Consider the following 15,469-nt stretch of genomic DNA (forward strand, 5'->3'; position numbering starts at 1 on the left):
GCGCAGCGGGGGGGTGACAGCGGGGGGGGGGAGCGACAGCGGGGGGGGAGCGACAGTGGGGGGGAACGACAGCGGGGGGGGAGCGACAGCGGGGGGGGAGCGACAGCGGGGGGGGCGACAGGAGGGGGAGTGACAGCGCAGCGGGGGGGGGGAGGGCGAGAGAGGGGGGAGCAGGGGGGGGGGGGGCGAGAGCGGAGTGTGGCCAGAGCGGGGGGGAACGAGAGTGAGGAGGGGCGAGAGTGAGAGATCAACCATGATTGAATAGCAGAGTCAATTCATTGGGCCGAATGGTTCAATTCTACTCCTATAATTTATGAAATAAAATAATGGAGATAACCTGCAAGTCACATCGCACCTGAGGAGGAAGGAACAGAATGTTGGGCTGAACTGGCAAAGTTAGGTCACCAGCAAGGATCTACAGCCTGAGACATTAACCCCGTCCCTCTCTCCTCAGATACAGTCCAGCTTGCTGCATATTTCCAGCATTTTATATATTTTGTTGTACAATTTAAATTCTTGAATGGATATATTGTCAATCAGCTCGTTCTGGCCCCAAGGTTAGGTGGATGGACAAGATTTATCATTGTCTAGTACGAATACTTCAAAGTGAACTATGTGGGCTATCACAAAAGGAAGAAACGGAAGTTACCAATGCAGACAATCCAATTAAGTGTACTCTTTCAGTCCGACTCAACAACATTCAAAGCAGAGTCAAAATCATCTGCTCTGCTCATTCAACTGACAAAGGAGAAGTTTTGAAAGTCAAAGCGAAATTGAGAAAGAAACCGAGGTTAAACAGTACCTTTTCCAGCTTGTCGTCTTCACCACATTCTTTTGTTTCCTCTGTACATTCCGGGTTATCGGGCTCCTTCTCTGTAGCATCACCTGATGCACCATTAGCAGATTCATTCAACGCGGTTTCGTCCACCACTTTGGTCGAATCCTCCATTTTGATTGAATCCTCCATTTTGATTGAATCCTCCATTTTGATTGAATCCTCCTCCTCCTCTATTTTGGTTGAATCCTCAGTGATTTCTTCTTCATCCATTATCGTCGTATCTTCAGCAGTTTCAGCTCCCAGCTTTACAGAGTCCTGAGCGGCCACATCTTCAGTCTTCGACGGCTCCTGAGCAATATCTTCCGGAGTTTCCGAGGGATCTTGTGGAATTACTTCCTCAGAATTAGGAATGGCCTGTTCAGTCTCTGACGCCTGTGGAGCCAATACCTCCTCGGAATCTGACGACTTCAGAGGAATCCCCTCCTCACCCGCTGGTGACTCACAAGGAATCTCCTCAAAATCTAGCGACTTGGAAAGAATTACTTCCTCTGTCTTTGACGACTCTTTAGTAGCAGAGTCTGCCATTTCATCGTCGACTGGTTCAGTAGCAGTCTCAGATGAAGATTCCTTATCCTAAGTTTAAAACAAGTGAAAACAGATTATCTCTAAACTAAACCAAGATTAATGCACCACATATATATTGTTTTTGCTTTCTGAGATTACACGTTTAGGCAACATTGTTTGGTTTCATTTCTTCGTTGATGTGATAAGCAACAATAGACAATAAACAATAGGTGCAGGAGTAGGCCATTCGGCCCTTCGAGCCAGCACCACCATTCAATGTGATCATGGCTGATCATTCTCAATCAGTACCCCGTTCCTGCCTTCTCCCCATACCCCCTGACTCCGCTATCCTTAAGAGCTCTATCTAGCTCTCTCTTGAATGCATTCAGAGAATTGGCCTCCACTGCCCTCTGAGGCAGAGAATTCCACAGATACACAACGAAACATACTGGTGGATATTTCGTAGCATATTTCAAAGAGATTAAAAATAAGTTACACTGTGTAGAAACAAGGAGCTGCAGACGATGGTTAACGCACAAAAGGACTCAAAGTGCAAGAGTAATTCAACTGGTCAGGCAGCATCTCTGGAGAACATGGATAGGTGACGTTTCGGGTCAAGTCATTGAGTATTTTTAAAGCGAGGATTGATAGGTACTTAGGAAAATAACTGCAGATGCTGGTACAAATCGAAGGCATCACAAAATGCTGGAGTAACTCAGCAGGTCAGGCAGCATCTAGGAGAGAGGGAATGGGTGATGTTTCGGGTCGAGATCCTTCTTCAGACTGATGTCAGGGGGGGCGGGACAAAGAAAGGATATAGGTGGAGACAGGAAGATAGAGGGAGATCTGGGAAGGGGGAGGAGGGGAAGAGAGAGACAGAGGAACTATCTAAAGTTGGAGAAGTCGATGTTCATACCGTTGGCCTACAAGCTGCCCAAGCGAAATATGAGGTGCTGTTCCTCCAATTTCCGGTGGGCCTCACTATGGCACTGGAGGAGGCCCATGACAGAAAGGTCAGACTGGGAGTGGGAGGGGGAGTTGAAGTTGAACTCCCCCTCCCAGTCTGACCTTTCTGTCATGGGCCTCCTCCAGTGCCATAGTGAGGCCCACCGGAAATTGGAGGAACAGCACCTCATATTTCGCTTGGGCAGCTTGCAGCCCAACAGTATGAACATTGATAGGTACTTGATTAGTAAGGGTGTCAAAGGTTATGGGGAGAAAGTAGACGAGGGGATTGAGAGTGGGAGAGTCTGGGACTTGAGATCATAGCCTCAGAATTAAAGGCTCTTTTAGGAAGGATACGAGGAGGAATTTCTTTAGTCAGAGGGTGGTGAATCTGTGGAATTCTTTGCCGCAGAAGGCTGTGGAGGCCAAGTCAGTGGATATTTTTAAGGCAGAGATGGATTCCTGATTAGTACTGGTGTCAGACGTCATGAGGAGAAGGCAGGAGAATGGGGTTAGGAGGGAGAAATAGAAACAGCCATGATTGAATGGTGGAGTGAACTTGATGGGCCAAATGGCCTAATGCTATCCTATCCCTTATGACCTTATGAGAGGGAAATATAGATCAGCCATGATTGAATAGTGGGCCAGACTCAATGGGCCGAATGTCCCAATTCTCCTTGTATGTCTTATGCTCATATCCCCTGCCCCATTGATACTACCCCAATTACCTCATCGCTATCTGGTTCCAACACCTCAATTTCACATACTACAACATCAGTTACTATTAGTTCTGTAACATCCTCCAAAATGGTGCACTTTTCCTCGTTATCGGTTATTTCCAGAGCCTCCTCATTTATGTCTGTCGTGGGTTCAGAACTGAAAAACATACATATTGTGTGCTCGAAATTGGTGTTAAAAATATCTTGATTTCACATATTTGCAAGTGTCGCTGCAGATAAAGAGACTAACATTCTTATTGGTATAAGAAAATAACTGCAGATGCTGGTACAAATCGACTTATTCACAAAATGCTGGAGTAACTCAGCAGGTCAGGCAGCATCTCGGGAGAGAAGGAATGGGTGACGTTTCGGGTCGAGACCCTTCTTCAGACTGAAGAAGGGTCTCGACCTGAAACGTCACCCATTCCCTCTCTCCCGAGATGCTGCCTGACCTGCTGAGTTACCCCAGCATTTTGTGAATAAAACATTCTTATTGGTATGAACTAAAGAGGAAACCCACGCGTCACTGGGAGAACGTACAAACTCCACTCGGACAGCTCCCGTAGTCAGGATCAAACTCTGGTCTCTGGCACTGTGAGGCAGCAGCTCTGCCTGAAATGTTAACACTGCAGTGTTTTTTGGATTTTCACGATCCTTATTTAGAGTCATAGAGTGTGGAAACAGGCCTTTCGGCCCAACCTGCCCACACCGACCAACATGTCCTATCTACACTAGTCCAACCTGCCTGCATTTGGCCCATATCCCTCCAAACCTGTCCTATCCATGTACCTGTTCAAATTTTTCTTAAACGTTGCGATAGTACATGCCTCAACTACCTCCTCCGGCAACTCGTTCCATACGCCACCACCCTTTGTGTGAAAAAGGTAGCCCTCGGGTACCTATTAAATCTTTCCCCCCCCCCCCCTCTCACCTTAAACCTATGTCCTCCAGTTCTTGAGTCCCTTACTCTGGATAAGAGACTATGCGTCTACTCGATCTATTCGATACAATACAACTTTATTGTCATTGTACAGGGGTACAACGAGATTGGGAATGCGCCTCCCATACGATGCAATAAATTGATTAGCTAATCAGTATAAATTTATACAACCCAGTGAAACAAAATTAGAAACAGATTTAAAACAGTATAAAGTTCAAGTAGGTCTGTGCCGGTTCACTGTGCGATGTGACCATCCGGCTCAGCGGGACCTCTCATGATTTTGTACACCTCTATAAGATCACCCCTCACCCTCCTGCGTTCCAAGGAATAGAGTCCTAACCTGCACAAACTCTCAAAATGTATGTTAACCAAGCTGTCTACAATGTGCGCAAATACCTGTTTTGCAGATCTTTAGGCTCAACCACCTCCTCTTCGCTGGTCAGACACCTTTGCTCCAACTCAATGTGCCTCTTCTCTGCTGCGGAATGCTTAGATTGGAAACTTCTTCCCCATTTAGCAACAGGCGGCCTCGTTAGCTCTGGAAGCATGAACCATTTCATAAGAGGCACAATTGAGTTACATTGCAATTGAGAGACATTGCAAGCAATCGCCCAAGAAAATGCAAATTGTTTTCCTTCCAAACTGCGCCGAAGGCCAAAAATAGGTTTGTTTCAATAAAATGCAACAACAGATTGATTTTGCATCCATGATGCCCTTTGAGGAACGACACATTGTTTATGCGAAATTGTCAAACGTTTTCCCCAGTAATTCTGTGTCAGTATTAGCTTCTGGCTAATCTGCTTTACCTCCACTCTCAGGAGTATTAGGGTTGAATTATAGAAACAAAGTCCGAAGAAAGGTCCTGAGCCAATGGATTAGATATTGTCGAACGGCGGAGCCATCGAGATGGGCCGAACACCCCAATTCTGCTCCTCTATCTTATGGGATTGGGACCACGTGCTGCAATGACTTGCAGGTGATCGTGGACCTGGGAAATAAACTACTTGAAGGCAATTAGAAAGAAGTAGAAGTAATGCAGTGGAGAACATTGAGCTTTTGTTTAGTTTAGTTTATGGATACAGCGTGGAAACAAACCCTTTGGCCCACCGAGTCCACACCGACCAGCAATCCCCATACATTAACACTATCCTACACACCCGATATGATAGAACTTTATTTATCCCAGGAGGGAAATTGATCTGTCAACATTCATAGAACGGGAGGTACATGAAACATGAAATTAAAGTGACGAGTGCAAAAGATTGGGGATGTGCAAAAGGGAGGGGGAGGGGAGGGGAGCCAGTCTACCCCACGACAGAAGGGGGAGGAGTTGCACAGTTTGATAGCCACAGGGAACAAGGATCTCCAGTGGCGTTCAGTACAGCATCTTGGTGGAACCAAGATGTTGCTGAAGGTGCTCCTCAGGTTGACCAGCGTGTCATGGAGGGGGTGAGCACTAGGGTCAATTTACATTTTTTCTGATTACAATTAACCTACAAATCTGCACCGTCTTTGGAATGTGGGAGGAAACCGGAGCACCCGGAGAAAACCCACGCGGTCACAGGGAGAACGTACAAACTCCGTACAGACAACACCCATAGTCAGGATTGAACCCGGGTCTCTGGGGTTGTAAGGCAGCAACTCTACCGCTGCGCCACCGTGCCGAGGACAGTTTTGAAAAAGGATCTTTCCATAAAGCTAAGAGAGCTAACATTTAAAAACTCAAATCAGTGCGAGTAAACTGGAAAGAGGCTGCATGCGCAGCGAGTTGAGGGTGTGGAGACACAAGGAACTGCAGATGCTGGTTTACTGAAAAAAAACCACAAAGTGCTGACATAACTCAGCAGGACCTCAGCAGAGACCGCACCTGGAGTACTGTGTGCAGTTTTGGTCTCCAAATTTGAGGAAGGATATTCTTGCTATTGAGGGCGTGCAGCGTAGGATTACTAGGTTAATTCCCGGAATGGCGGGACTGTCGTACGTTGAAAGGCTGGAGCAATTAGGCTTGTATACACTGGAATATAGAAGGATGAGGGGGGATCTTATTGAAACATATAAGATAATTAGGGGATTGGACACATTAGAGGCAGGAAACATGTTCCCAATGTTGGGGGAGTCCAGAACAAGGGGCCACAGTTTAAGAATAAGGGGTAGGCCATTTAGAACGGAGATGAGGAAGAACTTTTTCAGTCAGAGAGTGGTGAAGGTGTGGAATTCTCTGCCTCAGAAGGCAGTGGAGGCCAGTTCGTTGGATGCTTTCAAGAGAGAGCTGGATAGAGCTCTTAAGGATAGCGGAGTGAGGGGGTATGGGGAGAAGGCAGGAACGGGGTACTGATTGAGAGTGATCAGCCATGATCGCATTGAATGGTGGTGCTGGCTCGAAGGGCTGAATGGCCTACTCCTGCACCTATTGTCTATTGTCTATTGTCATGCAGCCTCTGTGAAGGACATGGATAGGCCATGTTTCAGGTGGGGACCCTTGTTCACAGATTGTAGCATGGGGTGAAAGCAGAAAAAGAGGTGGGGAGCGTGGTCTGAAGGAGGGTCCCGATTTAAAAACGGTCACCTATTCATGTTCTCCAAAGATGCTGCTTGTCCCACTGTGTTACTCCAGCACTTTGTGTCCCTGTATAAACCAGCATCTGCAGATCCTTGTTTTAATATTGGAATGAGATTAAGCAGACCATGGGGGAAAGGGAGGATGGTGGAAAAGGACCCTGGAATGGTAGAAGAGAAAAAAAAACAAGCAATTCACTTGAATATTTATCACAAAAAAAACAATCCAGAAACTATCAAAATTAATTTTCAAAGTACATTGTAGAACATCACTTTTGGGCATTGCAATGTGAAAATGTATCATTAAAACACATTTGCCTGTAGGTGGGGCTGTAATAGCAAATACAAGATAAAATACTCAGAATATTAATTGCCAATCTTTCCCTTGGGTGCAGATGTAATAGTGGAGCAAAGTGCGGAGTCATGGATTTTGGTCGTAGGGATGAAGACAAACCATTTTCTAAATGGGAGAGAATTCAAAAATCGGAAGTGCATGTTTGCAAGGTTAATTTGCAAGTCAAAACGGTAGTAAGGAAGTCAAATATAGTGTTAGCATTTATTTCGAAAATACTAGAATATAAAATCAGGGATGTAATGCTGAGGCTCCTCTATAAGGCAACTGTCAGACCACATTTGGAGTATCCAGAGCAATTTTGGGCCCCATACCAGAGGAAAGACGTGCTGGCACTGAATAGTAGGGATGCCAACTGTCCCGTATTAGCCAGGACATCCCCTATATTGGGCTAAATGGGTTTGTCCCATACGGGACAGCCCTTATCCCATATTAGGCCCGATAGGGCGCTGTAGCCAGTTCACTGTAGGCCCGGGGGCCGCTGTAGGCCCAGACAGTGTAGGCCCAGACAGTGTAGGCCAGGAGGCCGCCTAACGGAAGTTGCATAGCAAACCGCCTCCCGGCACGGGCGGCCACCATTGATGGAGCGTGAGCACGTAGCCGCCGGCTGGGTGAGGTCACATGACGTTGCCCTTTGTCCCTTATTTGGGAGTGAGAAAGTTGGCAACCCTACTGGAGAGGCCCCGGAGGAGGTTTACGAGAATGATAAGGTTAACATATTTTCAGCGTTTCTAACAAGAAAGCAGCATCCAGTAGTGGGGATGTAACTTTGAACGTAGAATTATCCATTAACTCACCTTCTGAAAGGATCGTAGAGACACTCGGCAATTCTTGGTTAGCATTCGACTCAGTCTGCAAGAACAACATTTCAGTGTCAACATTAAAAAAAAATTGAAACAACCTGATTAGCATTACTTTGTCTTTTCTTCTGGTTTCTGTTCCCTCTCACCACGAAACAAAAACCTGCCTCTTTTCCATTGTGGAAATACAAGCTTCACGAGCTGAGTAGTATTTCATTGTCCTTAAACTTGGTGGCGAGCTGCCTTCTTGAACGGCTGCAGTCCTTAAGGTGCCAGTATACTCACTTACTCACTGGAGTTTAGAAGGACGAGGGGGGACCTCATTGAAACTTATCGAATAGTGAAAGGCCTGGATTGAGTGGATGTGGGGAGGATGTTTCTACTACTGGGAGAGTTTAGGACTAGAGGTCATAGCCCCAGAATAAAAGGACGTACCTTTAGGAAGGAGATGAGGAGGAATTTCTTTAGTCAGAGGGTGGCGAATCTGTGGAATTCATTGCTACAGAAGGCTCTGGAGGCCAAATCAATGGGTATCTTTAAGGTGGATTTATAGATTCTTGATTAGTACGGATGTCAGGGGTTATGGGGAGAATGTGGTTGAAAGGGAAAGATAGTTCAGCCATGAATGAATGACAGAGTAGACTTGATGGGCCAAGTGGCCTAATTCTGCTCCTATAACTTGTGCCGACTGACTATGCTGATGGGGAGGAGGGTGTTCTAGGGTTTTGACCCAGAGACAGTGAAGAAACGGTGTTGTATTTCCAAGTCAGAATGGTGTGCAACTTGGAGGGCAATTTCCTGGTGGTGGTGGTCCTATGATTTTGCCCGTCTAGTTTAGTTTAGAAAAACAGCATGGAAACCAGCCCTTCAGCCCACAGAGTCTATGCTGACCATTAATCACCCGTTCACACGAGTTCTATGCTGTCCCATTATCTCATCCACTCCCTACACACTCGGGGCAACTTGCAGATACAATACAATAGAGGTCATAGCCCGCTGTGGCTCGGCCCGCTGCGGACCGTCCGGCGCGGCCTGCAACCACAACAACCTGACCGCGGGAGAGGACGGCAGGAGAAGGGAAAAGACATTGTGGCCTTCCATCACAGTGAGGAGAGGACTGGAGGAGACTCACTGTGATGGATGTTTTCTTGATGGATGTTTCTTTTGTGTGTTTTGGGGGTTGTGTAATTTTAATGCCTATTTTGACGCTTTTGTTGTTGGACTGTGGGTGACTGAATTTCGTCCAATTTGGATGACAATAAAGCTATCTTGAATCTCTTGAATCTTGAATACAATATATCTTTACAGGGGTACAACGAGATTGGGAATGCGCCTCCCATGCGATGCAATAAATCAATTAGCTAGTCAGTATTAATTTAAACAACCCAATGAAACAAATTAGAACAGTTTTAAAACAGAATAAAGTGCAAGTAGATATTTAAAATAGAATAAAGTGCAATTAGATGCCAATTAACCTACAAACCCACACGTCTTTGGGACGCGAGTGGAAACCCATGTGGTCACAGGGAGAACGTGCAAACTCCACACAGAAAGGTCAGGATCGAACCTGGGCCTCTGGCACTGTGAGACAGCAGTTCTAACATCTACTGGTAGATATCATGGTAAGGTTCTGCATCAGAATCAGAAATGTTTTCTGAAGACAATTTCACCAAATCAGTATCTCGTTATCCCCAATTTCTAATGAGGATTTCTAATGAGCTAGCTTTCCTCCAATTATCCTCTGAACCGCCCTTTCGAAAACATTCGTCTTTGAGGTTATCTTCCAACTTAGAATGAAGATTTGTTACTAGTCACCTTGGGCCTTAATAAAGTTCTAATTTTTCCAACTGCCATTGTATCATCCTGGTTCAAACTTGGACGGCATGATGGTGCAGCGGTAGAGTTGCTGCCTTACAGCGAATGTAGCGCCGGAGACACAGGTTCGATCCTGACTACAGGCGCCGTCTGTACGGAGTTTGTACGTTCTCCCTGTGACCTGCATGGGGTTTCTCTGAGATCTTCGGTTTCCTCCCACACTCCAAAGACGTACAGGTTTGTAGGTTAATTGACAGTGTAAATGTTAAAAAAAAATTGTCCCTAGTGTATATAGGGTAGTGTTAATGTGCAGGGATCGCTGGGCAGCACGGACTCGGCGGGCCGAAGGGCCTGTTTCCGCGCTGTATCTCTAAATCTAAAAAAAATCTTTAAAAAACGCTTACACTCATTGTTAGCTGGGGTAGTTTTCACCAAGTGCACTATTGATTTAGGTGCCTGCATAGTACGCCTCCATGGATCATTGGGTTTTATTAGGATTTGTCTGCTTGCTATTGTATGTTTGCATTACAGAAATCCGGACCCTCCAAAAGCATATTCCCATCACAGTTAACTCCTCCATAACTTCAAAGTGCCACTTCTAAACCATGTCCTTGAAGTTCTTTTGTTGTGCTGGTTTTTGTGTAAACGGAGCAGTGAACATGGAGAGACCAATACCCCACAAATTGCAATGAGATAAATGGCTGGTTAATCAGTTTTAACCTAGTGCCTCAAACAGGATATCAGTAGCGTACTGTGTTTAGTTTTGGACAGAGCAATGAGACTGTAGAGGGCAAATGGGGTTTAGTTTAGAGATACAGCGTGGAAACAGGCCCTTTGGCCCACCGAGTCTACGTCGACTAGCGATCCCCGCACACTAACACTATGACACTGCACAAACTAGGGACGATTTACATTTATAACTAGCCAATTAAGCTACAAATCTGTATGTCTTTGGAGTGTGGGAGGAAACCGAAGATCTCAGAGAAAACCCATGCTGGTCACAGGGAGAACGTACAAACTCCGTACAGACTGCGCCCGTAGTCAGGATTGATCCCGGGCCTCTGCAAGGCAGCTACTCTATCTCTAGATTGCCATCATTCTAGGCTCTTTCCCCCCCACCCCACCAGCCCTTCACTGAACAAAAGGAAACCATTCAATGGGAACCTACGGGTAATTCTGTCAGGTTCAGCTGCTTCTTCACATGGCCGGGCAGGTGGCTTCCACTTTCAGTCTCCGTCAGGATCAGAGATGAAGACTCTCCTCCTACACTTCCCTCTTCATCCTCCTGGGAGATATCCATACCTCGAGGGAAACAGACACATACCAGTTGGCCACAAAGATCAGAGCAGTCAATTATGCAAACAGAAAACAGACTTGGAGTCTTACAGCACGGTAACAGGCCTCTCGACCCAACTTGCCCATACCGACCATGATGCACATTATAGCTTTTATAAATCCCTCCACACACGTTGATGGGAAATACTGATGGAGCAAAGGAAAGGCGCCAGCAATGGCTGCCTCGCCAACTGTCTGTGTCCCTTCCTTTGTGTCTGTTTTGTGCGTTAAATGTATGTGTTCTTTAGCTTGTTTTGTGTGTGTGGGGTGGGGGGTGGAGTTGGGGGAATCTTTTTCTAATCTCTTACCTCGACGGAGATGCGTTTTTTTTTTTCCGTATCGTATTTCCGTCCGCACTGCGGCCTAACATCGTGGAGTTGGCGGCCTTTGCTGGAGATCGACTGGGAGCTCCACCGCGGGAGCCTGCGGACTCACCATCACGGAGCTCACGATCCCTGTCGGGGGTCGTCTTTGGGGCTCCAACCGTGGGCGCCTGCGAGACCTTTAACATCGCGGAGCCCGCGGTCTCTGGTTAGAGACCGACATTGGGGACTCCAAGCCGCAGGAGTTTCGACCGCCCCGACGCGGGAGTTTCGATCGCCCCGACGGATGGTTCGACTGCCCCGACCGCGGGAGAATAAAGAGGAAGGAGATTGGACTTCATTGCCTTCCATCACAGTGAGGAATGTGGGGAATCCGCTGTGGTGGATGTTTATGATAACTTTCATGTAGTTGTGTGTCTTGTTGCTTTTTTTAGTATGGCTGTATGGTAATCTGAATTTCACCGTACCTTAATTGCTACACGTGACAATAAACTGACCTTGAAACCTTCTAGGGCACCCAGAATTCATGTACAACCAATTTTTGATGTGTAATCGGTATTGCAAAGTAGCGGATGCCATAGCAAGTCTGTTCATGGTTAACCAGAGAGTCAGAGAGTCGTACAGCAGGGAAACAGGCCCTTTGGCCCAATTTTTTCATGACGATCAACGTATCTGTCCAAATGTCTTTTAAAGGTTGTATTACCCGTTTTAGAAAATATACTTGGGTAACTTATTATGGAGGCACAAGGAACCGCAGATGCTGGTTTACAACAACAAAAAAGGACACAAAGTGCTGGAGTAACTCAGCAGGTCAGGCAGCATCTCTGGAAAGACACTTGGACAGGTACATGAATGGGAAAGCTTTGGAGCCAAACGCAGGTAAATGGGGCTAGGTTAGACGGTGCATATTGGTCGGCATAGATGAGTTGAAGCAAAGAGCCTTTTTTCTGACTGTACATGACGCGAGGACTCTCTGTCAGTCTTCCTGCATTACCTTCTATCGGTGATATCTGTGCCAGTAGCCTGTCAGCAATCAGAGTTCGCTGGAACGGGTGACCAACTCCTTCAACTTCCCAAAGAAGGTTGCGATCATCAGGATAATTGTTCAGATACTTCTGGCAGACTAAAGAAATGAAAATAGCCATGAAAAACTTGGAAACACAACCAGTCTCAGGTGCTTTTTATGTTTAATTAGTCACATTGTCCAAATAAAGCTCACAAGTTATTGAACTAAATAAGTAGTAAGACGACAAATGAAATTAATCACGAGGCCAGGTCCCTCACTGCCTCGAACTTAAAGTTCATCCACCAGTTAACATTCAGCCGCATCTCAACCTTACTTGCCTCTGTATAACGACATCCAAGTCTAGGAATACATATTGATGTATTCAAGAGAGAGAGTTAGATATAGCTCTTAGGGCTAACAGAATCAAGGGATATGGGGAGAGAGCAGGAAAGGGGTACTGATTTTGGATGATCAGCCATGATCGTATTGAATGGCGGTGCTGGCTCGAAGGGCCAAATGGCCTACTCCTGCACCTATTTTCTATGTTTCTGTTTCTAAACCAATACCAACATTGTGAATATCCTTGGTAAAATGGATTGAGTAATCCAAAGATATGTTTAAGAAAGCTCTGTGGCGCAGTGGTAGAGATGCTGCCTTACAGTGCCAGAGATCCGGGTTCGATCCTGACTACAGGAGCTGTCTGGACGGAGTTTGTCCCTCTCAGCACTTGGGTTTTCTCCGGGCGCTCCGGATTCCTCCCACATTCCAAAGACGTACAGGTTTGTAGGTTAATTGGCTTCTGTAAAATTGTCTCTAGTTTGTAGGATAGAACTAGCACACTGGTCAGCGCTCTCTCGATGGGCCAAAGGGCCTGTTTCCACACTGTATCTCTAAAACTAAAGTTTGCCTTAAATAAGCAGCTACGAGCTATCATGTTTTTGCTCAATTTTAGACACAAAAAGTTGGAGTAATTCAGCGGGACACGCAGCATCTCTGGAGAGAAGGAATGGGTGACGTTTCGGGTCGAGACCCTTCTTCGGACTCAATGGTTGTTTCAGTGATACATATTAAAGACTTACCAGAGTCTTTCAACCCGAGTGTCCTAATGATTCTATTGTATCAATTTTCAAAGAAACAACTTTCTACAGGGTTGGATATATTTTTTACCTGCATACATAGACGGCGAGAGTGGGTATCTCAAACCCAATGCCTCCTCTGTGAAACAGTCAACAAAATCTTCCAGCATCTGTAGACCATATCCCTTCCCACGGTACTTCTTCCTCACAAAGATGGTGTCCAGGACAGGCAGCCGGTAGCACCTGGTCAGGAAGGCTTGACACTTGCTTCCTACAGAATAAAATGGTCATAACGGGCTTTCGTTTATTATTGTCACGCAAACTGAGGTGTTAGCAAAATGCTTTGTTTTGCATGCTATCCAAACAGATCAGATATATTAGACCGTAAATAGTCAAGATACAGTCAAGTCAAACTCATACCGTATCCAGGTGCAGGCTCGAAGGGCCGAATGGCCTACTCCTGCACCTATTTTCTATGGTTTTTTTCTATAAATAGGGCAGCACAGTGGCACAGCTGTTAGAACTGCTGCCTCACAGCCCCAGAGATCCAGGTTCAATCCTGACCTCAGGTGCTGTCTGTGCGGAGTTTACACGTCTGCCCTGTGACCATGTTGGTTTCCTCCCACACTCCAAAGACGCGCGGGTTTGTAGGTTCATTGGCCTCGGTAAATCGCCCCTTGGTGCGTGGGGAGCGGATGAGAAAGTGGGGGATAACATAGAAAACAAGTGAGCAGATGATCGCGGGTCGGCGTGCACTTGGTGGGCTGAAAGGCCCATTTCCATGCTGTAGCTTTGGACTTTAGAGATACAGAGTGGAACCAGCGTCTTGGACCCACCGGGTCCACGCTGACCAGTGATCATACCACCATCATCTATTGTACAAGTGATGGCTCCCACTGATTGTCGCCAGAAGCTTGTGCCCTTTTCAGGACGGACGAAGACTGTGATGTAACATTTGGAACATGGATGACGGACACGAAAGAAGAAGACGGTCCCCTATAAAACAAAACACTATCCGACACACCAAGGACAATTTACAATTTTACAAATTTACAATTTTACCAAAGCCAACAGCAGGTCAGGCAGCATCTCAGGAGAGAAGGAATGGGTGACGTTTCGGGTCGAGACCCTTCTTCAGACTGATCTTATCGAAACGTATAAGATTATTAAGGGGTTGGACACGTTAGAGGCAGAAAACATGTTCCCAATGTTGGGGGAGTCCAGAACCAGGGGCCACAGTTTAAGAATAAGGGGTAGGCCATTTAGATCGGAGATGACGAAAAACTTTTTCAGTCAGAGAGTTGTGAATCTGTGGACTTCTCTGCCTCAGAAGGCAGTGGAGGCCAATTCTCTGAATGCATTCAAGAGAGAGCTAGATAGAGCTCTTAAGGATAGCGGAGTCAGGGGGTATGGGGAGAAGGCAGGAACGGGGTACTGATTGAGAATGATCAGCCATGATCAGATTGAATGGCGGTGCTGGCTCGAAGGGCCGAATGGCCTCCTCCTGCACCCATTGTCTATTGTCTTCAGAATCCAGAAGTGCTCTGGAACCAAGGGTGGCGTAAAAAAAAATTATTTTTAAAAAAATCAGTTTTGGACCTGTATTGTACAAAACCCAAATAATTGGTTGACACTATCTACTGTTTTTTCATATTAAAAAAGGATAGCAGGACATTAACATTACACAATACAGATACCTGGCTTAGAGATACAACTACCATGGTTGCCATACTGATTGGCAAACTGCGACAGCTTTGGGATTAACAAAGATGCACACAACAGCAATCTCTTTTACAAAATGCGATGAAGGATGTTTAAAAACATAAACAGAACACAAACACACAACACTCAGCATAAAAGGACAAATTAAAACAACAAAGGCAGTAGGGATGGGACGGGAGACGAGAGTGAGGGAACAGATGATATCTTTTGATAGACGTTACAAAACATACTTTGGGGGGGGTTAAATAAAAAGCAGATGTGCCGATGCCAGTTCTTTTAAAAGTCTGTCCAATTAGTTCACCTCCACTGCTCCTCCACTTTGGAAGTTGCCATGGCAACCAGCTTCACTATTCTTTCACGTCGGACAATTCAAATAGAACAACGATCACCCCGCTCACCAGTTCTATCCTATACCTTACCTACGGACAATTTACAGAAGCCAATTAACCTACAAATTTGCGCGTCTTTGGAACGCGGAAGGAAACCACAGCACCTGGAGACAACCCACGTGGTCACACGGAGACCGTACAATCTCCGT

General features: G+C 46.1%; 1 protein-coding gene across 1 annotated transcript in view; it reads right to left on the reverse strand.

Annotated features, from left to right (window-relative positions):
• The window catches only part of LOC144592168 (uncharacterized), a 77,867-nt gene that overhangs the window by 4,526 nt on the left and 57,872 nt on the right, over nucleotides 1-15,469 (reverse strand). The window contains exons 6-12 of the mRNA XM_078396621.1: nucleotides 13,301-13,480; nucleotides 12,122-12,250; nucleotides 10,638-10,771; nucleotides 7,652-7,706; nucleotides 4,343-4,484; nucleotides 3,016-3,163; nucleotides 803-1,411 (exon numbers count right to left, since the gene is read on the reverse strand). Of these exons, the coding sequence (XP_078252747.1) occupies nucleotides 803-1,411; nucleotides 3,016-3,163; nucleotides 4,343-4,484; nucleotides 7,652-7,706; nucleotides 10,638-10,771; nucleotides 12,122-12,250; nucleotides 13,301-13,480 (1,397 nt within the window). The remainder of the gene's footprint in view (nucleotides 1-802; nucleotides 1,412-3,015; nucleotides 3,164-4,342; nucleotides 4,485-7,651; nucleotides 7,707-10,637; nucleotides 10,772-12,121; nucleotides 12,251-13,300; nucleotides 13,481-15,469) is intronic.

This window comes from Rhinoraja longicauda, chromosome 3 (assembly GCF_053455715.1).
Source record: "Rhinoraja longicauda isolate Sanriku21f chromosome 3, sRhiLon1.1, whole genome shotgun sequence".
Lineage (NCBI taxonomy): Eukaryota > Metazoa > Chordata > Chondrichthyes > Rajiformes > Arhynchobatidae > Rhinoraja > Rhinoraja longicauda.